The sequence below is a fragment of the Denticeps clupeoides genome, chromosome 6 (assembly GCF_900700375.1).
Source record: "Denticeps clupeoides chromosome 6, fDenClu1.1, whole genome shotgun sequence".
Lineage (NCBI taxonomy): Eukaryota > Metazoa > Chordata > Actinopteri > Clupeiformes > Denticipitidae > Denticeps > Denticeps clupeoides.
The window spans coordinates 24,397,559-24,420,761 of NC_041712.1; the positions used below are offsets into that span (position 1 = coordinate 24,397,559).

Below are 23,203 nucleotides of genomic sequence, written 5' to 3' on the forward strand. Positions count from 1 at the left end.
GGGAGCAGTGTGTGGGGATCAGTGGCACCATGGCGGTTCGCAAGCCTCCGATTACCCACTAGGCCACCACTGACCACCCCAAGGCACATTCTGGACAGAATTAAATATATATTAATGCCAACAATCTCATTTGTTCACACAACGGCTAAAGCAGAATAGGAAACATCTAAAACGTGCAGAAAATTCTGATTGAGAATCTATATTATAGGTATATTAGGTTCACCATATGGCTTTGGATGGCAAATTCTTCTCAAGTAAGGCATAAAATGAAATTATTCATTCACGCTGAAAACTGCAGTAAGGCACAAACAACCGTTTCTTCTTTTTCCTGCACCTCTTCATCTGTGCAAGTAAAGCTAGTGCTGTAAACTAACATGAAGAGGATCCACACTTGCAGAATATTGAAGCATTTAGGCATTTGAGGGATTTGGTCTACAGCAATTTGGGTAAAAATGTGTGTTTCTGCCGGCATTTATTCACCATTCCAACAGAATGGGTAAATGAGCCGAGAAGGATCTGCCTGAAAAGGACTGAGATTTTAAAACACCGTTCCTACAGTCCCTTTAATTCCCAGCTGTATAGACCAGCGGGACATGCTTCAGACATCCGACTCCGTCCCAAATCCCCCTCTTCCACATAGGAGCAGCGCACAGCAGCCCAGGACAAAGAGCATCCCCAAAAGGATGTAGACCAGGGTGGTGGTCCAGAAGGCGAACAGGTACAGAGTCTTGCTGCAGTAGTTTTCTGCGCCTGGGATGTAGCTGGGCTGGTAAATGGAATAAATCCAGATGTTTCCTGTGATGGAAAAGAAATTAATGCGCATCCGATGCAAATCGCTCCCATAAAAATCAATCACTCCAGGCTGCTTACAGCGTGAACACGTTTATAATATTCCAGTATTGTGGACAAGACTAAAATACAGCAATAAACGTACAATCTTCCTCTAGAGGCACAATATTAATGTAGTAGGACACACTGGACAATTTTTTTCTTGTACATATCTAAATGTTTGGGCACCAAACCCTGTAATTATTTGTTCTACACCAGTCGTACGTAGAACCATCACGTTACTGCGATCTCCAGATCCTGCCGGTTCACTCTCTACAACGTTGGCAAGATTCGGCCTTTTCTTTCACAACCGGCTACGCAGCTCCTGGTCCAGGCAGCGGTCATCTCTAAACTGGACTATTGTAATTCTCTCCTGGCTGGAGCCTCTGCAGTCACCATAAAACACATCCAGATGGTCCAAAATGTGGCAGCCCACCTCATCTTCAACCAGCCGAAACACCCCCACGTCCCGCCTCTTCTCACCTCTCTCCACCGGCTCCCTGTACCTGCTCACATCCAGTTTAAATCCTTGATGCTGCCTACAGGGCTGTAAATGGAAGTTCTCCCTCTTACACCAACACACTACTAGCCAGATACACTCCTGCACGCCCTCTCAGATCTGCACACCAAACCAGACTGAAAATTCCCTCTTCACGGGGTCACCGATCCCAAACGACTCTGTTGTCCTTTGGTGTCCCTGGCTGGTGGGACAACTTGTCCTGCTCCGTTCGACTAGCCGAGACCTTTAAGAAGCAGGTGAAAACCCACTTATTCAAAAAGTATTTCAGACGAATCTAACACTAACACACGCACTGCAAAATAAAAATAAATCGTCCAGCACTTAACAATTCCCCTGCATGTTCTATTCTTGACAAGTTGGGACTTATCAGGGCTCTCAGTTTTGTAACTCAAAATCTATAGAAACCAAATGAGAATTGCTGGTCTCGTCCTCCTGTCAGTCGCTTTGGACAAAAGCGTCTGCCAAGTAAAGTAAAGTAAAGTAAAGTAAAGAAAAAACAGTTTCCTCACCAGCAATAAACCAGCAGAAGAGGAAAAGCGTCACGGTGGAGTTCCAGGCAGTGCAGAGGCTACCGAGCGGGCTGCTGCCACCGTCCTCCGGCTCCTGAGCGCAGGGCAGGCAGGAGAGCAGCGACAGGACCAGGGCGAAGACCCCCGAAACCAGCACGTACACGGGGATGTAATGCTGCGCCGGACAATCCTTCAGGTACACGGAGCCTTTAAAAAAAAAAATTTTAAAAAACCCCATTAATACACGCACGTTTTAAATTCTCCTCTCTATTCTGCAATAAATCAATATTTGACCACTGTTTAACATGCGGGGGGGTTCGTACATTATCACCTTTGCCAGACTCTTAAACAGTTCTGTGTATGTGTGTACACACAATAAAATATATACGTTTTGCCTTTTATTCAATTTACATCCTACAAAACAAAAAAAAAAAAAATCCGAATATGCTTTGTATATTCAATTCTTCGTTTGCTTTGATGACAGATTTCTACACTCTTGCCATTTTCTCAGTCAGCTTCAAGAGGTCGTCGCCTGGAAAGGCCTTCAAACCATCCAAGCAACTCTTCTTCTTCTTCTTCTTCTTCCGCAGAAGTGGCTTGATTCTCCCCTGAGCGTTTCACGCTGGACTCGGTGATGTATTTATGTGGGCCCTAATCTGAGGCGCTGATGAGTTAACTTCCTCAGGAGAGCCAGGTAAGATAGGCGAGGAATTAAAACCATTCCCGGTGACTGAGAAAATGGCAAGAATGAAAATATAAGAGCACATTCTGGTCTGTTCATTTCTTTTAATGAACTGGCTTTACTTTTTTTTTTTTGTTTACTACATAAGCCCATGTATTACGTCATAGTTTGTACATCTTCCATATTCCAACAGTTATTTGAATGGCATTTTTAAATGATAATTTTGAAAGTTTGGATCAGAATAGACATACATTTAAACCTCGGGTGACAGGAAGCAGCATGTTGGTTAGAACTGGCCTGGCATGGGCGTCGTTATGTGACATAAACCGGAGCAGAATTCAAACGGCGGACGGAAATGAAGCGGGAACATTGTTCTGCTGTTATGGATTATTTGTTCCCTTTTTAGCGAAAGTTTTAACTTGACTACATGTGTTTTGTTTTTAGTTTTCTGAACTGGAGAATTGCACCTTTTACAACGTCACATTGCTACAATGACAATAAAGAATAAAAAAAAAAAAGAATGAGCGACATTTTTATTTATTACTTAATTTCACACTCATGCGATTAATCCCGACCAAAAAGTTCAATCGCTGCCCAGAACAAATGATTATATAATATAATATTACATTAGATCCCATCCATTTTAAAAGTACATACCAATTGCCACCTGAGTGATCGGAAGGGCGACCATGAAGATTTTGGAAATAACTGGAGTTGAAAACATGAAAAAATATTTCACATCTTCTATTCAGTACAAAGTTTTTAAAGACAGACAATCGTATCCATATGCATTAAAAACTAGTTATTTTCCACTCACTTAGCACAGGCACACTGGGCCTAGGTGCCTGGGACATTCTCTGCAACAAGGACCGGTTCTCCATTGTTCCCATAATGGACCACTTGTGGAAGAGAAAGGAAGAATAAGTCACAGGAATGTCAAAAGCCCAGCTTCCCATGTCACCTGCTGTGATTTGAAAAACCAATATCATGCGCAATGAGATGAGACAATCCACCACGAACAGTATGAAAGACTTCCGTCCCCTGACGCTCACACCTGCCATCATGAAGGGCTTTGAGAAACCATTTACATTTACGGCATTTACCAGATGCCCTTATACAGAGCGACTTACAATCAGTAGTTACAGGGACAGTCCCCCCCTGGAGACACTCAGGGTTAAGTGTCCTGCTCAGGGACTCAATGGTAGTAAGTGGGGTTTGAACCTGGGTTTTCTGGTTCATAGGTGAGTTTGTTTCCCGCTAGGCCACTACCACCCTACCGGTGCGGAGCCACACCATCACCTGCCTGCCAGCAGACCTGGACCCGCCTGCTTCGGTACCATCCTCCCGCATCAACACTCGCCTGCAGCTGGAGACTGGGTCCCCACACCTCGACACACCCTCACACCCCAGCAACAAGATCACCAGATTCGCCGACGACACGACAGCTGGCACACAGGGAGGAGGATGAAGAGTCAACTACCTGCTCCTAAACACCACAAAATGTAAGACGGGCGTCCCCTAGAAGTGAAAACAGCGGGATTCAGACGCCTTCGCTGTGAGAAGGTCTTCGGTGCGCAGCTGGGGGGACAGTTTAGTCCAAGCACAGGTGACCGGCTTGGATCCGACGGTGACAGCGTGGGGAGGGAGCGGCCAACACGCCCTAGCGGGTGAGGAAGCGGACCCGTAATCGGAAGGGTCGTGGGTTCGAATCCCCTTGATGGGGGTACCGTCCCCACACACTGCTCACCAAGGGCGATGGTTAAATACAGAGGACACATTTCACATTTCCGTGTCACTTCACTTTCACTTCCACGTGACCGCAGTGCACACCCAGGCCACCTCGAGACGGGACTGTCGCTGGAGACCCGGGGTGGAGACACAGTCCGAATTAAAAACAGCTTCCGCGTCGTCACGGTGGAATTACACAAAACAGCAGATTCGTGAACATCCCCCACGCAGTTCAGGTAGTAACTTCAGTTTCAGGCAGAAGTGGGGAAGAGCCGAGGCTTTTACATCATGCGGCCAAACACGCGTTGTCGCGATTGGAAAAGACGCGGCGGAGTTTAAAGTCCGTAAGAAAAGCTCGACGCGTGGACGTTCTTACCCGCAGCTCGAAATCATGAGGCGCGTCGTTCTGGTGCCGGACTCCGCGTCTGCGCATGCGCGGCCGCTCCGACCCGAACCGAGTCCTTTTTGGAGGGCCGGGGGTGTGGTGCAGTTGCCGCCCCGTCGTACTTGTAAAAAAAATAAATAAAAATTAAAAAAAACAACGCGTTCGGCGCTGCAATTAATTGAAATAACCGAACGAGGTCGCGCTTCGTGCGACGGCGGTGGGCGTGGCCGCCGCGTCTTGCTGGTTACAACGTAGCCGCTCGAGCGGACTTACATTTACATGTACAGCATTTACCAGACGACTTACGGTCAGTAGTTACAGGGACAGTCCCCCCCTGGAGACACTCAGGGTTAAGTGTCCGGCTCAGGGACACGATGGTAGTAAGTGGGGTTTGAACCTGGGTCTTCTGGTTCACAGGAGAGTGTGTTACCCGCTAGGCTACTACCACCCGTAAAGAAAAGTGATTAGAAAAAAAAAAAAAAAACAAAAACAGCCCAACACCATAAGTTTCCTTGAATAAATAAATCATCTAAAATGTCAATTAAAGGCGTAGATGATGCCGAACTTTTTTTTTTTACCTTTTCATCAACCTGGCCTGGATGTAGTTTGACTTTCGGCCGGGAACAGTGGAATCGGCCACAGCTACAACTATTCGGGAATGCAGAGGGGAAAATAAAGGAACAATCCAGTTGACAATGCGCACAGGCAACCCTGTTCACCCGAGAATGAATGAAGAATGGCCGCAATTTCGGACCCCAGATGGATGGATGGATGGACAGACGGACAAAAACAAAAGCGTTACAAAATCGTGTTTATTACAGAATATAAAAAGATCATGAAACCACGCCAACTGCTGGATAAACCTTGGGGAAGCAATGCCCCCAGTTCCGGATGACACGTGAGGGTGCGGATGTGTTGCAGAGGCAGACTCTATTCTCTCTCTCTCTCTATTCTTTCATAGCACCAAACATCCAGCTCACATTTATAAATAGTTCGTTCTGCTCCCTCGCGTCGGTTCGCTTGTACACGCGTCGGCCCGCGGAGGCCAGTTTCAGTGCGGAGACTGTGTACTGGCCGCTGGGGACTCGGAGCGCTCCAGCTTCACAGACTGTTCTACGGAGATGGGCGAGGTGGAGGCGGGAAGTACGCCGGAGCCTTTGCTATCGACGGACGAGGACGACGGCAGGGACACGACGATGTACTTCTGCAGCGGCCGGGACATCCCGGCCGTGCTGCTGGATTCCAGTTTGACCAGCGGCTGCAGTGTGGAAGGTGTACTGGGAACCGTGCTGGTGACTGGAGAGCCAGACTGGGCAGAGCTGAGGGTGATAACCTGAAAGAAAGAAAAGCCCATGTGTGCTCTGGAACATGAATTGTATGGCGTTTTACACACAAATGTGCTTTACACAATTAACAACTGAAATATTAATGTTGTGTCTATGTAGATTTTTTCTAGATATTGATCACAATATTATAAATGGGGTTTCTGAGCTTGTCTGATTATGATCACTGTGGTATAGAACGATATTTTATTTGAAGAATAAAAGTGCACCAAAGTCTTGATTATGCAAGAAAATGAGTGTCAAACTGACGATAGATGAACGCTCATAAAATTTCACAATGCAATAGACGCTAGTACCAGTGTTAGCCATGTTTACTTTCCCGCCATCAAGTTGCTGTTATCTTGGTACCTGCTGAGTGGAAGCGGCTCCAGCGCTGGTCGCCATGACGATGTACTTTGTCGTCGGTGGAGACGGCTGGGTGGGGGTGCCCGGTCGGGTGGACATTAAGGCGAGTGAGCTGGGGACTTTAATGATGCTGGGGGTTCGAGGCCCGCTGGACACGCCCAGGGTACTCTGGGAGACGGTGAGGGTGGGCCGCGGCTGAGAGAGCAGGACGAAGAGGGGCGTTTACGTTCAGAATCAACAAATCCTACTTCAATGACAGAAGAAAATAAAGTCTATAGGTGGGATGCATGTTAAAATTCATCACAGTGAGCTGTAGTGTGAGGACTCGTTTGTTCAGTTTTATGAACTGGTGTGGTTGGTGCGACAGAATTCCAAGTCTGTGAAAACTTTTTGTTGAATTTGGTTATACATCCTGTAAAACAAATACGAAGACAAAGACGCTGTTGATAAGAGGCTGTATACTGGGTAGTTCCGCCATATAATAATATTTAGATTAAGCCCAGCCCAGTGCAGCCCAGCCCTGTTGTTACACACACACGTAACCAGATTCCATACAGTAAATTAAACCGATTAAGGCCTGTCCACAAGGACGCTGTCCTCTGAAATAGGGTTTTCGGTTTCTAAAAAAAACCTGCATTATGAAAACGAGAGCATTATCTGAAATGTTGTCGTCCACACGAAGATGCAGAGAACGTCCCGAACGCTGTTTTAACCCCCTCCACACCTGTAGGTGGCGCTGTAACCCCCCGCTCTCCTTGTATGGTGAGAACGTCCACAGCTCTGTTTTAACCCCCTCCACACCTGTAGGTGGCGCTGTAACTCCCCGCGCTCCCTGTTTGGTGAGAACGTCCCGAACGCTGTTTTAACCCCCCTCCACACCTGTAGGTGGCGCTGTAACTCCCGACTCTCCTTGTCTGGTGAGAACGTCCCGAACACTGTTTTAACCCCCCTCCACACCTGTAGGTGGCGCTGTAACTCCCCGCTCCTTGTCTGGTGAGAACGTCCCGACCGCTGTTTTAACCCCCCTCCACACCTGTAGGTGGCGCTGTAACTCCCAGCACTCCCTGTTTGGTGAGAACGTCCTGACCGCTGTTTTAACCCCCCTCCACACCTGTAGGTGGCGCTGTAACTCCCCGCTCTTGTCTGGTGAGAACGTCCTGACCGCTGTTTTAACCCCCCTCCACACCTGTAGGTGGCGCTGTAACTCCCCGCTCTTGTCTGGTGAGAACGTCCCGACCGCTGTTTTAACCCCCCTCCACACCTGTAGGTGGCGCTGTAACTCCCAGCACTCCCTGTTTGGTGAGGACGTCCCGAACGCTGTTTTAACCCCCCTCCACACCTGTAGGTGGCGCTGTAACTCCCCGCGCTCCCTGTTTGGTGAGAACGTCCCGAACGCTGTTTTAACCCCCTCCACACCTGTAGGTGGCACTGTAACTCCCCGCTCCTTGTCTGGTGAGAACGTCCCGAACGCTGTTTTAACCCCCTCCACACCTGTAGGTGGCGCTGTAACTCCCGACTCTCCTTGTTTGGTGAGAACGTCCCGACCGCTGTTTTAACCCCCCTCCACACCTGTAGGTGGCGCTGTAACTCCCGACTCTCCTTGTTTGGTGAGAACGTCCACAGCTCTGTTTTAACCCCCTCCACACCTGTAGGTGGCGCTGTAACTCCCAGCACTCCCTGTTCGGCGTCTACTTCTCCTCCGCAGTGAGGTAAACTCGTCGTTGTTCTGCAGCCGCGTCTTTTCGTTAGAAATGAGCAGTGCAGAGAGGATTTCTTGTAGCACAAACGTATTATCCGCCATTGTTGTATGCTGGATGCGTTAGGGGTTAAAGGTCAGGTTGGAAGCTGGGCTAACACATTAGCAAAGCCAATTTGCCGTCCACACGGAAATTCACCCTGGAACCCGTTTTAGAAAACGACCGGTTTTGGGTCCCCGTAAACGCCATCTCCGTGAGGGCCAGTTCTTCCAGAACAATTTACATTTTTGGTCTACTGACCTGTGTGATGGTGAGGGTGGTTCTGTTGACCTGCTGCGCCTGCAGCGCCGCTTGAGCTCGGGCCTTCACCACATGAGAGCACAGCATTGGCCCCAGGTAGCCGTAGTCCGTCCGGTACTGGTCCACGACGTCAGGAAGAGGCCGAGTTTTCGCAATGACGCTGGCACAGTGTTTCTAAAGGGCCAGGAGCAACAGAGACCATCAGATTTGTCCCAGAACCTGGGACATTTGCATTTACATTCACAGTTCCCCCCCCCCCCCCGGAGACACTCAGGGTTTAGTGTCTTGCTGCTCAGGGACGTGACGGTCGTAAGTGGGGTTTGAACCTGCGTCTTCTGGTTCATAGGCCACTACCACCGCACATGACCCAGTGCTCACCAGTAGCAGGCTCTGTACGTGTTCCGCGCCAATCTTATCGATGTTGGACACCACAGGCCCCTCCATCACCGCCTTGATACGAGCGCCTTCGACGGACAGCCGGGCTATAATCAGAGTCTTTATCACCTGCAGAGAGAGAGAGAGACACGGCCGGTCACAGTGTGCACAGGTGACACAGAGACACCGACCGCAGCCATATGCAAAGACGAGGACGACTCACGTCGGGTCCGAGCTCGGCGAGCCCGGCAATGCAGCCGTAGCGGGTCGTCCACTGAGTCTTCTCATCCAGCAAGCTCTGAGTGAGAGAAAATATCATGAAAATTTCACTTTATTTAACATGAATACGAGACCCCACCCAGCACAGGGGTGGGCAAACTACGGCCCACTTTAAATAAAAAGACCTGAACTCGCCCCGTAACGCCTGGCGTTCCACCGGGTGGCGCATTAGGCGCAGATGGAGCTGAAGATCTTTAGCCGAGCACACCGGGGTTTTTTTTTTTTTTTTTCTCCATCGACTTGCGTGGTAAATCCGCGGTTTCGAGTCAAAACGGACTCTAGCCTCTGGTGGTTACGTTTCGGTTGAACCGGGGTGTGGGACGACTTTGACCATGATGTTAATAAATGTGTACACGACATATTCTTGACAAAGTAAGAGAGCTGTGTGATGCGCACGTTTGAACAACTCATTCGGGCTGGAATAACATCTTGGAATAACATTTTTACTAACTGACTGGCGAGAACGTGGCTGCTCTTCTTCTCCGGCACCATGCAAAGGAGACTAGTCTGATAAGCAGCACAGTTCCCACTAAAGGTGACTGTAAACACTGTAATGCCTTTATTTAATGTTTATATGTCTGATATGTCTGCATCTGATGCTGGTTCGGCCCGTCTGACAGATTTTGAAAGTGAAGTGCTTGTCATTGCGAAACACTGCAGCACAGCACGCGGTGACACGGTGAAACGTGTCCTCTGTATTTAACCGTCACCCTTGGTGAGCAGTGGGCAGCCATGACAGGCGCCCGGGGTGCAGTGTGTGGGGACGGTGCTTTGCTCAGTGGCACCTTGGCAGCTCGGGGACCCAGTAATTCATTTTTGGGTGCTGTAGTATACATTTTGTTTTTATTATTATTTAAAAAAAATAAAAATAAAAAAACTCTCATACTATACATGCCACTTTGCTGAGTCCTGTTGTAGCTTTGGTTAAAGAAGTGGACCTGAACCACCAAGGTGCCACTGAGCACGGGCGCCTGTCATGGCTGCCCACTGCTCACCAAGGGTGATGGTTAAATACAGAGGACACATTTTGCCGTGTCACCGCGTGCTGCGCTGCGGTGTTTCACAATGACAATCACTTCACTTTAACTTCCCTTAAAATCACGTCACGTGTGTGGAGGTGTGACGCTGCCATGCCCTCCTTTCCTCTCATTTCAAAATCATTTCAAAAGTGCATTATATGGAAGAAAGGTTAATCATGATAATCATATTTAAAATGTTGTTTTTTTTTATGATATTTTGATTAATTTTTGACTAAGTTTTCATGATTTAGATGATTTATTTTCTCCTTGCAGGTGACTCATTTTTTTAATGTGTCCTGTAGGACATCTAGTAGACTAGTTGAATTTTATCAATCTTTCACACTAACAAAATCCTGTTGTGCACTGAAGTTCATATGTTGTTAAATTTAAAGAAAATTATCTCTGCAATTTGCTTCTCACCACCCCAAAAAAAATAAAAAGGGGGACCTTTAACCGCGGCATGAGTGGTGTGGCCGGTACCTTGGTGAAGGTCTTGGTGATGCGGGACTGGATGTTGTTGTTGGTGGTGCTGAAGGTCTTGCAGCTCTGCGCCATCAGCCTGGCGGCGAAGTCCCTCAGGGCCCAGTGATTGTCCACGTCGGGCCTCAAGCAGAGCTGCTTGCTCACGATGCACGTCACCACGGCCGGGATCAGCTCGTGAAGCTGCGGCGAGAGTGGACAGCGAACAGGCGGTCAACGGGCGCCGCCGACTCCACCGCGAGGCACCCGCGCGGGCCGCAGCCTTACATATTTCTCCAAGTACAGCGTGGGGTTGTCCATCAGCGCCTTGACCATCCGCATCAGGTAGATGAGCAGCGCCAGGTTGTTCTGCACGACGTTGACGCGGACCCCCTCGGAGATGAAGGTGCTGAAGCGGGGCAGCATCTGGTACAGCCCGGGGTCTGTGGCGATGCTCTGCAGAGCTTCCTGTGGAGGGGCAGACAGGGAGCGCTCTGGACCTTAAAACCATCTCACTTACATTTTACATTTACAGCATTTACCAGACGCCCTTATCCAGAGCGACTTACAGTCAGTAGTTACAGGGACAGTCCCCCCCTGGAGACACTCAGGGTTAAGTGTCCTGCTCAGGGACACGATGGTAGTAAGCGGGGTTTGAACCTGGGTCTTCTGGTTCATAGGTGAGTGTGTTACCCACTAGGCCACTACCACGCTGTAAGGAACTCGATCCAGTCTCAGTGGCACCTTGGCGGCTCGGGACTCGAACCGGCAACCTTCTGACACTATTGATCACGCTATTCTCCTTACCAGGTTAGAGAATGTTATCGGGATTAAGGGAACAGCCCTTGAATGGTTCAGATCATATTTGACCAACCGATATCAGTTTGTGGACATCAATGGTGTTTCGTCTTCACACAGTAAAGTAGAATTTGGTGTTCCACAAGGTTCTGTCCTAGGTCCGTTACTTTTTTCTCTATACATGTTACCTTTAGGCGACGTCATCCGCAAACACGGTATTAGCTTTCATTGCTACGCTGACGACACACAGCTGTATCTGTCAGCAATGCCAGACCAGAGGCAGCAGCTGAACAAAATAGAGAATTGTCTGAAGGACATTAGACAGTGGATGCTCACCAACTTTCTCCTGTTAAACCCTGACAAGACAGAAGCGCTTGTACTTGGGCCTCAAGCAGCCAGGCATAAACTGGCTGACTACACAATAACCCTGGAGAGCCTTTCTATCTCACCGAGTATTGAAGTGAAGGATCTAGGTGTCATCATTGATGCAGGTCTCTCATTCAGTTCGCACGTAGATAATGTCACTAGAATAGCATTCTTTCACCTTAGAAATATTGCGAAAATAAGAAATATCATTTCAATGCATGATGCAGGAAAGTTGGTCCATGCATTTATTACATCAAGGTTAGATTACTGCAATGCATTATTGTCTGGATGCTCTAGTAGGTGCATGAGTAAACTCCAGCTAGTACAGAATGCTGCAGCCAGAGTTCTAACCAGAACCAGGAAATTTGACCACATCACCCCAGTCTTACAATCACTGCACTGGTTACCCATCAAATTTAGGATTGACTACAAAATCCTACTTTTAACCTATAAAGCTCTAAATGGTCTCGCCCCACAGTACCTGAGTGAACTTTTGGTTCCTTACGAACCGCCACGCCCCCTTCGATCAATGGGTGCGGGGTCACTACTGATACCAAAGGTGCAAAAGGTCACAGCTGGGAGCAGATCCTTCTCCTATAGAGCTCCGCAGTTGTGGAACAGCTTGCCTGTCAGTGTCCGGGATTCAGACACAGTCTCAGGGTTTAAATCCAATCTGAAAACCTATCTGTTTTCTCTGGCTTTTTGCTAAAGTCCTAGACCCTCATTTCACTTGATTTTGACACAGTGTCAATTATAAAGTCCAGTTTATCACAGAGTCCCCCTGTTAGACACAGACAAAGTTAAATTCACCAGTTAGGCTGTCCTAGTTAGGGTACCGGGCCACTGTAGCACCAATATACCACATATTTCAGTATCGGTCGTACAGTGCAACCGTCTGCCGCTGCTTCTGTTTGTTTTTCTCCGAGACACGGAATCAGGCGCCCAGACTACTGGCAGACCCCAGTGATCAGACCAGCAAATAAATCCTGGTTCCTGACAACTGCTTTACAAGGACAAAACATGAAACAAACCAGAGGGTCACCACAGCCACCACCACCATTACAACTACAGCTCCAGGGATCTTCAAATGGACCAGTAACATCATTATGGACACGTAATCTAGACCATGACACTGAATACATCCTGGACTTCTCCAACCCTACAACTGTAGGACTTATCATTATATCATATCCAACCCTGTACTGACACCATTTGCAGGCTCACTCTACCCTGGAAGGGGGTCCCTCTCTGTATCACTCCTTCCCAAGGTTTCTTCCTTTCTTTTTTTCTCTCTCCTAGAGTTTTTTGTGTGGAGTTTTTCCTTGTGTGCAGAAGGGTCAAGTGTGGGGGTGTCAACTGTAGGGCCTGTCAAAGCCCATTGAGACATACTGTATGTGATTTTGGGCTATATAAGAAATAAATGTTGTTGTTGTTGTTGTTGATTACGGGGCCGCTTCCTTAACCGCTAAGCCACCACTGCCCAAAGTGTCCACGTGGCCGTTCAGCACCAGCGCTCGGTCGGCTGCACGTTCGTACGACGCCAAATAAACGTGTTCTTAGCATCAATTTCAGCAGAAATCCCGACGAGCGTTTAACAGCGTGCAGTGAACGCCAGTAAGACGGCAATCGAGCGGTGCTACAAAGACGGCGAGGATGTTCATTTCAAACGTCCTGCCACCAAACAACATCATTACGGTACGTAACTGATTACGTTCTGCATCGCGATGCGTGGATTATGAGACGAAGCGACGCGAACCAGCTGACGTGATCAGGCGGCGGGAAACTGACCGCTCTCTTGGCCTCGCAGGAGCCCACGCAGGCCTCGGTGATCTCCTTGTAGTACAGCTGCTGCTCCACCGACAGCTCGTGGGTGCTGCGCGGCTTGATCCGGATCGAGCCCTTCTCCTTCCCTAAAAAAAAAAAAAAAAAAAAAAAAAAAAAAAAAAAACACACCACAGATGAGCGGCAACGCCGGCGCCGGACGGAGGCGGCGGTCCGATTCGGACACCGACCTAGACCCTCGGCCGAGGTCGCACCCTGACCCTTGGCCTGTATGGAGCCCTCCTCTTCCTGTCCGGGTTTGACGACCTTGAGGGGCTCGGTGAATTCCGATTTCTGCTGCTCTTTAGGAGCTGGGAGGGACAGAGAGAGATGATTATGAGAAGAAGCGTCTTCATCTGCGTAAAACGCCCAGACGGCGCCGCTCACCTGGCGGTGGGTTCTCTGGAATAGCAGGCTGGACACCATCAATGCTTAACCAGTGAGCTAGAACAACACGAAATGACATCATAAATACGTGGATCCGAATCATAACGTTCACGCGGCGGCGAAGACGCTGACGCCGAGGGCACACCTTTGAGGGACACGTCGAGGGGAACTCGAGGGAGGGGCGTGTTAATGATGTCGCTGAGGTCGACTTCCTTCTCCTCGTAGAAATGCAGCTCGCGACCCCCACCACTGGCGAAGCGGAAGGGAATGAACTCCTGGGACTGGAAGCCGTAGAGAGGCTGCAGACACAGGACGTGAATTCTGAAATATCGTTCCATCACAGGAACTATTATGGACATTACGACTGAGGACTCACTGAACAATCAAATGTTCATTTAGGAAAAAAGAACAGCGCGTTTGATGAATCCGATTGTCTCAATCACTTAATAGTTCATCCATGACCTCAAGAGTCATCTCGAAGTCTCGGACTCACCTCGACATTCTTCAGTTTCAGGGCGTGGTCGATGTCATTGGTCGTTAACTTCCTCCTCTTACCGTGGTGCATGAATTTCAATGCATCCTGAGGGGAAAGAAGAAGAAGAAAGAAAAAAAAACGCACGATCAGTTCGCCAGAACGTGGCTTTCACTCCCCACCGGCCTGGGACCTTCTGCAGACGTTTACCTGCACGATCTCCTTGATGCGGTAGCTGACCTCCTCGCTCAGGGCCACGCAGCTGTCCTCCTGCAGCTGCCCCACGCCCACAGACTCGGCCATGGCCTTCATGGACTCGGTGGGCATGACCACACTGCACTGCTTCTGCCTGCGCTCCTCTGCCATGGCTCTGGAAGCAGAAATATGCCGCATCACTTTTCACAGCAGCGCAACAAAACCATCAGTGGAACATTTCAAATCACATTTCTACTATGTTCCATGGACTGGACAGAAGCATGAGAAACACGTGAGTGGTGGAGAGTTATATGGAGTGGTAGTAGCCTACCAGAAAGTCCCGGGTTCGAGCCCCACTTTCTACCACGACGCTGAACCCTGAGTGTCTCCTGGGGGACAGTCCCCGTAACTACTGTCTGTAGGTCGTATATATCACACAACAGAACCGAATCGAGCAGCGAGCCGGACCGCCGCGGCTCAGTTCCGCCGGGCCACCAACGCGGCGAGTTCGGCACCAAGTTCGGTCCGCAGGCCGCCGAGTGGGAACTTTTTTCCAACAATGCGGCGTCTCCCCCGGTTCCCTCCATGCTCGTCCGCGAAGTCGGGTCTCCGCTCCGAGTCGCCCTTCGTTTTACCCCCACATGCACCAAAGCCCGCGGGAAGCTCGTTTCGCCGCTTACCTCCGTGAAGCAAACGCCGGGCAACCAGCGGCAGACAGGCGCGAAAAGTCGGCGGGAGGAGAAAGACAACTGCTTCTAGCGGCCGGACACTTCGCGATTATTCGTCGACGGATTTAAATAACCCGTTTATTTCTCGCTTTATTAAACATGGTTTTTGCTGTCGAGCTCCGACCCTTTTTTCTGAAATTCCGCCATTTTGTTTCTGCTCCGCGGGTCCTAGCGCTTGTGTTGACAGCGCGGTGTGGTACTAAACGAAAATCTGCGAACTTTCGGTCGCGGGTGAAAGTAAATAAAAGCACACTGTTACGCCGAGGCAATATTTCGCTTTTGGTGTATTTTAATCATCCTCCGTGCCTCGGAGAGTTTCGGACTTAATCGACGTTTTCGACAATCTGTTAGATAGGCCTATCGAGCGCTGTGCAGAGGAAACCAATCGAATTGGAGAATTCCGCGCATGCGTACTACGCTGGTCAGAGAACGACGATGTGAAGGGACGCGATTTAACAACGTTATTTACATTCATATGTTTACATTCGTCTTTACATTAATAATAATAAAAAGAACAAAAGCGGATTTTCATGTTAAGTGTATTTTTCACGTAATAAAAATATTCTCTATGGTAAAATAAATACATATATATTTTAATAAATCACGTTCTTTGTTTGAGCTGGTGCAAGTACAGACAAAACGAAACCCGACTGAATATGATAAAAACTGCAAAATATGAAGAATTGAAAGTGAAGTGATTGTGAAACACTACAGCACACGGTGACACGTGTCCTCTGTATTTAACCATCACCCTTGGAGAGCAGTGAGCCATGAGAGGCACCTGGGGAGCAGTGTGTGGGGATGGTGACCACGATTCGAACCGGCAACCTTCTGAATACAGGGCCGCTTCCTTAACTAGGACACCACTGCCCCGGTGCGTTGCTCAGTGGCACCTCAGTGACACCTCAGTGGCATGCGTTAAAAAAAACTTATGTGATAAATGCTGGGCTTGCAACAACCAGACAGCAACAGATTTCAATTTTAATTTGTTTGAACATGTTCAGATCCCTAGTGGTTACGGCAGTGGACTAGTGATCCAATGGTCGCATGTTCGAACCCACAATCCGGGTGCCCTTTGTGGCTGCCCACTGCTCACAGTTGGTGATGGGTTAAATCCATGGAGCACATTTCGCTGTGTACCCTGAGTGCCAAGCATTTACAGTCACATTAGACTGTACAGGCACGCTGCGTTCATAATCAATTCACCACTTCTCAGTTACAGGTGATCCGTTCCTGAACTGGCCAAGTAATTATGATTGGCAGCGATATTTCAAATCGATTCATTCTTTTGCTGATTTTTCATTTTCGGGTGCCATTGATTGAAGACTCATCTAATCTGTAGATGTTTGGGAAATTGTATGTGATATTTCAATGGCAGGCTACCTATTCAGAGTCATAAAAGTATACAGTGTGCAGTGAATGCGACGCCCGGCAGTAAAAAATTAAAGAGCAAGTACAATACCAACATGGCTGGTTTTGTTTCAAGATAATAAAGTACAGAGATTGTATGAATGTATAAGATACATATAAAATTATAAATTACCTTGGCGGTTCGGGATTAGAACCGGCAACCTTCTGATTACGGGGCCGCTTCCTTAACCGCTAGGCCACCACTGCCAATATATAGGGTGGAGTATTAATGAGGATATGAATGAATATGATATGTATACAGCACACAAGAATGCTTTTTTCTAAAACGGTTTCTAAAAAAAACTGCGTTCACACGGACACGCAGAGAACGTCCTGAACGCTGTTTTAACATGCTCGACCCCTGTGGGTGGCGCTGTAACTCCCCGCTCTACTTGGTTGCCGTTCTCCTCTGCGGTGAGTAAAACATGTTGTTCTTCAGCTTCGTCTTTTCATTAGAAATGTGCAGCGTAGAGAGGATTTCTTGTAGCGGCTTCAGTACAACCACAAACGTTATCCGCCATTGTTGTATGTAGGACACGTTTGGGGTTAAAGGTCAGGTTGGAGGTTGGGATATATGATAATAATATATATGATATATTATGATAATAATAATAATTTATAAAAAAAGAGAAATTGACCCTGAAACGCCGTTTCTGTGTGGATGCAAGGCCAGATCGGATAGACATTTTCTGAGGTTCAGAGACCTAAGAGTTACAGTTCCAGATATTATAGTTGCAGGTGGAGACAGTTAGAGAGTCCCGATCTGCACCTGGATCAGGGCCTGAAGAAGCTCCTCCCCATTCTCTGTGCCGGCTTCCCTGACCTCAACAGGGAAAAGAGTCTAATGTTAGAATGACAGAGAAATTCCATAATTCGCAGCGCAAATACATATTCCGTGATCCTTCTGACCACTTTCATATACTCTGGATTTTTGGTTTAATGATATATAATGATATGTTTAGATTGGGGAATATTTTCCACAGTACACACTGGACCTAAATATCTGTGTAATATAATTATTGTGGCATTGTTCTGTTTGTAAAAGTATAAGTGCTGTGGCATGACGGAGGAAGGGACGAGTGGACCCTGATGGTCCACCGCATGACACACCATGGATTTCTATAAACGCGCCACGGCCTGAATACCCGATGACCTGCGGTTCCATAGGGATTTTCCTTTGGCTGAAGGTCAGGGGAAATATTAACAGTGAAAGGCAAATGCATTCAGAAACACACACACACACGGGCATCTGTGTGCTTTCCTGCCAGCGGGTGTAAAATTGCCACTTGCCATCTCAGATGACTTTAATCATGGCAATTAAACCCCTGTGGCAGGGATTAATGAGCAGGCTTGGCGGGCAAGACCATCGCCACATGTCATATCCCTGCAGGAGAAACGAAGGTCAAGTTATAAACGTGTGTTCCTGTACAGTAACTCCTTTTGAAAACACTGCAGCAGGTGTGTGTGTGTGTGTGGTTCAGCAGTTGAAGATCATTTGAGATGAGGCAGCCATTTGATTACCTCTGATGTATTACTGTTGACAGGAAGAAACCTGCCGGCACCCACCTACTCCACCCAAACCGAGATCCTTCTCGTTAACTTTCGATTTCGTCACGTGAAATGCAGATTAGCTGACCCTGATTCAGCTTGGTCTCATTTCCAGCATTTCCATGCCTTCATGATGGCAGCCTTTATGAGCTCCTTTTCCTCGACAAACACACTGTCCCAAATACGCACAAACAAAATCTTGCAGCCACACAGCACCCATATTGTCAGAAAAACACAGAATTGTTGACATTTTGGCAGATTTATTAACAAAGAAAAACTGAAAAACCAGAGTGGCCAGACGGAAGCCTCACCTCTGCGCAAGACACATAAAAGCCTGCGTGGAGTTTGCTAAACACCTGGAGGACTCCCAGATGGTGAGAAATAAGATTCCCTGGTCTGATGAGACCAAGATGAATCATTTTGGTCTTAATTCTAAGTGGTATGTGTGGAGAAAACCAGGCACTGCTCATCACCTGTCCAATACAGTCCCAACAGTGAAGCGTGGTGGTGGCAGCATCATGCTGTGGGGTGTTTTGCAGCTGCAGGGACGGGACGACTGGTTGCAAACGAGGGAAAGATGAATGCAGCCAAGTACAGGGATATCCTGGACTAAAACCTTCTCCAGAGTGATTGAGAGACCTAAAAATGACTGTCCACCAATGTTTACCTTCCAACCTGCCAGAACTGGAGAAGATCTGCAAGGAGGAATGGCAGAGGATCCTCAAATCCAGGTGTGAAAAAATTGTTGCATCTTTCCCCAAAAGAGAGCTTCTACAAAAACTGAGCAAACGGTCTTAATATGTAATATGTGATATTTCAGGTTTTCTTTATAAATAAACCTCAACAATATGGGTGTCAATATGGGTGCTGTGTGTACATTAATGAGTTATTGAGAAAATGTACTTAAATTATTTTAGTAAATGGCTGCAATATAACAAAGGGTGAAAACTGTTAGATGGTCTGAATTCTTTCCGCACTGGCTGTCAGACACTCTCTTCCATCCTAACACTGAACGGGACTATTCCACTTCCGTTCGATAGCCATGCAATGACTTCATATTATAAAAAAAACATGCATATTCAATCTGACATCAAACAAAATGACATTTTGACTTTTGTGATATGACGATGAAGATTAAACAAAAAAAAATTGGCAATAAAATCCCAGCTCTGATGCCTTTGTCTAAAAGGCAGGGGGTTTAAAAGCCCCCCTCCCCAGTGCGCCGAACTGATGAATTATGAATGAATGAGGAACAGGGTCCTGCAATGCATGGACCTCTATATCCCCTTCGCTTTCAATAATTTATTTATTTGAATGGACGTGATGCTTTTAGAATTTTATGTAAGTCTATGGGTGACATTTTCTCTGTTAACAGCCCTGACGTGACAGACATGTTTTCTCAACTTTGACACACACACACAAACACACACACACACACACATATATAGGGAGTGCAGAATTATTAGGCAAGTTGTATTTTTGAGGAATAATTTTATTATTGATATCTGTGTGTGCAGGTGACTATTACTGTGCATAATTATTAGGCAACTTAACAAAAAACAAATATATACCCATTTCAATTATTTATTTTTACCAGTGAAACTAATATAGCATCTCCACATCTCCAGAAATATACATTTCTGACATTCAAAAACAAAACAAAAACAAATCAGCGACCAATATAGCCACCTTTCTTTGCAAGGACACTCAAAAGCCTGCCATCCATGGATTCTGTCAGTGTTTTGATCTGTTCACCATCAACATTGCGTGCAGCAGCAACCACAGCCTCCCAGACACTGTTCAGAGAGGTGTACTGTTTTCCCTCCTTGTAAATCTCATTTGATGATGGACCACAGGTTCTCAATGGGGTTCAGATCAGGTGAACAAGGAGGCCATGTCATTAGTTTTTCTTCTTTTATACCCTTTCTTGCCAGCCACGCTGTGGAGTACTTGGACGTGTGTGATGGAGCATTGTCCTGCATGAAAATCATGTTTTTCTTGAAGGATGCAGACTTCTTCCTGTACCACTGCTTGAAGAAGGTGTCTTCCAGAAACTGTCAGTAGGACTGGGAGTTGAGCTTGACTCCATCCTCAACCCGAAAAGGCCCCACAAGCTCATCTTTGATGATACCAGCCCAAACCAGTACTCCACCTCCACCTTGTCGGACTGGAGCTCTCTGCCATTTACCAATCCAGCCACGGGCCCATCCATCTTGCCCATCAAGACGCACTCTCATTTCATCAGTCCATAAAACCTTAGAAAAATCAGTCTTGAGCTATTTCTTGGCCCAGTCTTGACGTTTCAGCTTGTGTGTCTTGTTCAGTGGTGGTCGTCTTTCAGTCTTTCTTACCTTGGCCATGTCTCTGAGTATTGCACACCTTGTGCTTTTGGGCACTCCAGTGATGTTGCAGCTCTGAAATATGGCCAAACTGGTGGCAAGTGGCATCTTGGCAGCTGCACGCTTGACTTTTCTCAGTTCATGGGCAGTTATTTTGCGCCTTGGTTTTTCCACACGCTTCTTGAGACCCTGTTGACTATTTGGAATGAAACGCTTGATTGTTCGATGATCACGCTTCAGAAGCTTTGCAATTTTAAGAGTGCTGCATCCCTCTGCAAGATATCTCACTATTTTTGACTTTTCTGAGCCTGTCAAGTCCTTCTTTTGACCCATTTTGCCAAAGGAAAGGAAGTTGCCTAATAATTATGCACACCTGATATAGGGTGTCATTAGACCACACCCCTTCTCATTACAGAGATGCACATCACCTAATATGCTTAATTGGTAGTAGGCTTTCGAGCCTATACAGCTTGGAGTAAGACAACATGCATGAAGAGGATGATGTGGACAAAATACTCATTTGCCTAATAATTCTGCACTCCCTGTACATATATATATATATATATATGATCAACACACTGTAGACCATAATCAGCAATCCACACCTGTAGATGGATTAAATTATGTCATTGTGATACATTATTAAAAAAACATTTTCAGTTGCATTACAGCATACCGTTTTTGGTTCTGTTTTAATTTGCACATTCATTCATGAATCGGATATAAAAGCGGTTTGTCCTGGTTTTCTGGAAGTGTCAGTGACCGGGGTGTGACGAGTCCTGTGAATTGTCTATTGCTTTTTTGCACCATCGTGAGATGTAAATTTGCCCCTGGGTGGGGAGGGTCCAGCCAATAGGTTTTTCCGGTGACCTGATGACCTCGTGGAGCGACTTCCTTTCTGTACCACACACACAGTCTTTCTACGGCGCTGGTTTCTTCTGAAAATTCTCCGAAAGTACAGTCTCTGTGGCGCCTTCTTCAGCAGCTTCTTGTTGTTGGTGCTCCAAGTCAGGTCGCCCTCCAGCTCAACAGCCAGGAACCTGAACACTGGGACCCAGAGCGGGACACTTAGAACGGTTGTTTTCTGAACGCTTTTTTTGTGAAAACGTTGACATATCAGCCCGATCTCCAACCTGACCTTTAACCCCAAGACGCATCCTACGTACTACAATGGTGGATAACACGTTTGTGGTCGTGTTGCACCAGCTACATGAATGTAAACGGAAAAAGACTCGTCTGTCTTCGCTTTTCATGGTGATTTTTGCTTCTTGCTTTCTTCCTTGAAACATGTGAATAGGTCAGTAACTTTTAAAAAGCTTGCTCTGGCTTTTTTATTTAACTTTCTCTCCCTCCCTCTCTCCTTTCTTTGCTATAATGTTCATGTTATCTCTAAGTGGATAATTTACATTTACGGCATTTATCAGACGCCCTTATCCAGAGCGACTTATTTTTCGAGACGTCACAATTCGCTGAGGGAACACGTGAAAGAGCAGAGTGTGCATGGAGAGCAACATGGAGTGCAATTCAAGGTGAAGCGAGTGATGGAAGTTGCACGGCTGCCGATGTCACGTTGCGTGTATACGGCTGCATTATCTGTTACCAAACGAACACAGTTACAGTAGTTACAGGAGCAGTCCCCCTGTACAGGGACAGTCCCCCCCTGGAGACACTCAGGGTTAAGTGTCTTGCTCAGGGACACGATGGTAGTAAGCTGGGTTCGAACCTGGGTCTTCTGGTGACATCGGCAGGTAACACACTCATAGGCGAGTGTGTTACCTGCTAGGCCACTACGACCCTATAATTATTTGTGCTGTCTGGGCTGGAGACCATGCAATAAGCTGTCATGTAAAAATAGTTGCCCTCTGCGTTCAATAAAGTTAATTAAAAAAAAAAGAACAGCGCCACTTACAGGTGTGGAGGGAGGGTTAAAGCAGTGTGTGGCTGTGTGTAAATGCCGTTTGCCCATTTCTACTCACGGCGGGACTCATCAGGACTGGGTGCCAGGTCAGAGCTCTTATCAGCCTCCTCCAGCACCATCATCGCCGATGGACACTTTGGTGATGAAAACCGCCCGTAGGCCCCACCGCCGCACCGGAGGCCCTCGAGGCCTCTGAACTCCTATGAGAGGGATGGTGCTAAGTGCCTGGGGAGCCCGGTGCTCTTGGCGTCAGGCTGGCCGTAGCCAACAGACGTCCGGAATCGTCCGGTGTAACACGGACGCCAGAGACAATTCTGCACAGGCCCCAGGGACGGGGGAACCAGGCACCCCGGCCGGTGCCACGATGGGCTCCTGCTGAGTGACTGGAAGGATAATGGAAGGGATCAGGGATGGACTGGAAGGGATCAGGGATGTAGGTGGTGACTAAATGACAGAGAATCGTCACCCCCTCACCAGGCGGCAGGCTCTCGTTAGAACCGTCCTGCCGAATCGCCAGGCCAGCAAGCCCCAGTGCTCAAGCGCCAGGCTCAAAGTGGCTGGATCCCAGCAGGGGACAGCGACCAGGCACAGCTTTCATCGTCACCGTCACCGCCATCTGACAACCTGTTGACCTCGGGCTCCCCCGAAATCTGCCTGTCATGGTGAGAAGCGCCCCAGAACGGAGAGAACAGGGGCGCAGACGGCAGAGGGGGGAAAAGGAACTTGGAGGACGGAGGATGGGGTTGAACAGA

The 23,203-nt window shown here is 47.7% G+C and overlaps 1 protein-coding gene across 1 annotated transcript; it reads right to left on the minus strand.

Moving 5' to 3' along the window:
• Positions 1 to 5,444: 5,444 nt before the first annotated feature.
• taf6 (TAF6 RNA polymerase II, TATA box binding protein (TBP)-associated factor) lies at positions 5,445 to 15,612 on the minus strand. The gene is made up of 14 exons (XM_028983643.1): positions 15,189 to 15,612; positions 14,524 to 14,683; positions 14,335 to 14,421; positions 13,987 to 14,140; positions 13,842 to 13,898; positions 13,646 to 13,765; positions 13,422 to 13,543; positions 10,758 to 10,937; positions 10,491 to 10,673; positions 8,936 to 9,010; positions 8,716 to 8,841; positions 8,338 to 8,511; positions 6,344 to 6,535; positions 5,445 to 5,985 (listed from the first exon to the last, which is right to left on the minus strand). The coding sequence occupies exons 2-14, from the start codon at positions 14,677 to 14,679 to the stop codon at positions 5,704 to 5,706; spliced, it is 1,908 nt and encodes a 635-aa protein (XP_028839476.1). The 5' UTR covers positions 14,680 to 14,683; positions 15,189 to 15,612; the 3' UTR covers positions 5,445 to 5,703.
• Between the last annotated feature and the right edge of the window lie 7,591 nt (positions 15,613 to 23,203).

Coding starts and splice junctions, on each gene's coding strand:
- taf6 (XM_028983643.1), bottom strand. CDS start 14,679: ATGGCAGAGGAGCGCAGGCAGAAGCAGTGCAGTGTGGTCATGCCCACC. Junction 14,141..14,334: donor TGAAACTGAAGAATGTCGAG/GTGAGTCCGAGA, acceptor CTGTGTCTGCAG/CCTCTCTACGGCTTCCAGTC. Junction 13,544..13,645: donor GACCTCGGCCGAGGGTCTAG/GTCGGTGTCCGA, acceptor TTTTTTTTTTAG/GGAAGGAGAAGGGCTCGATC.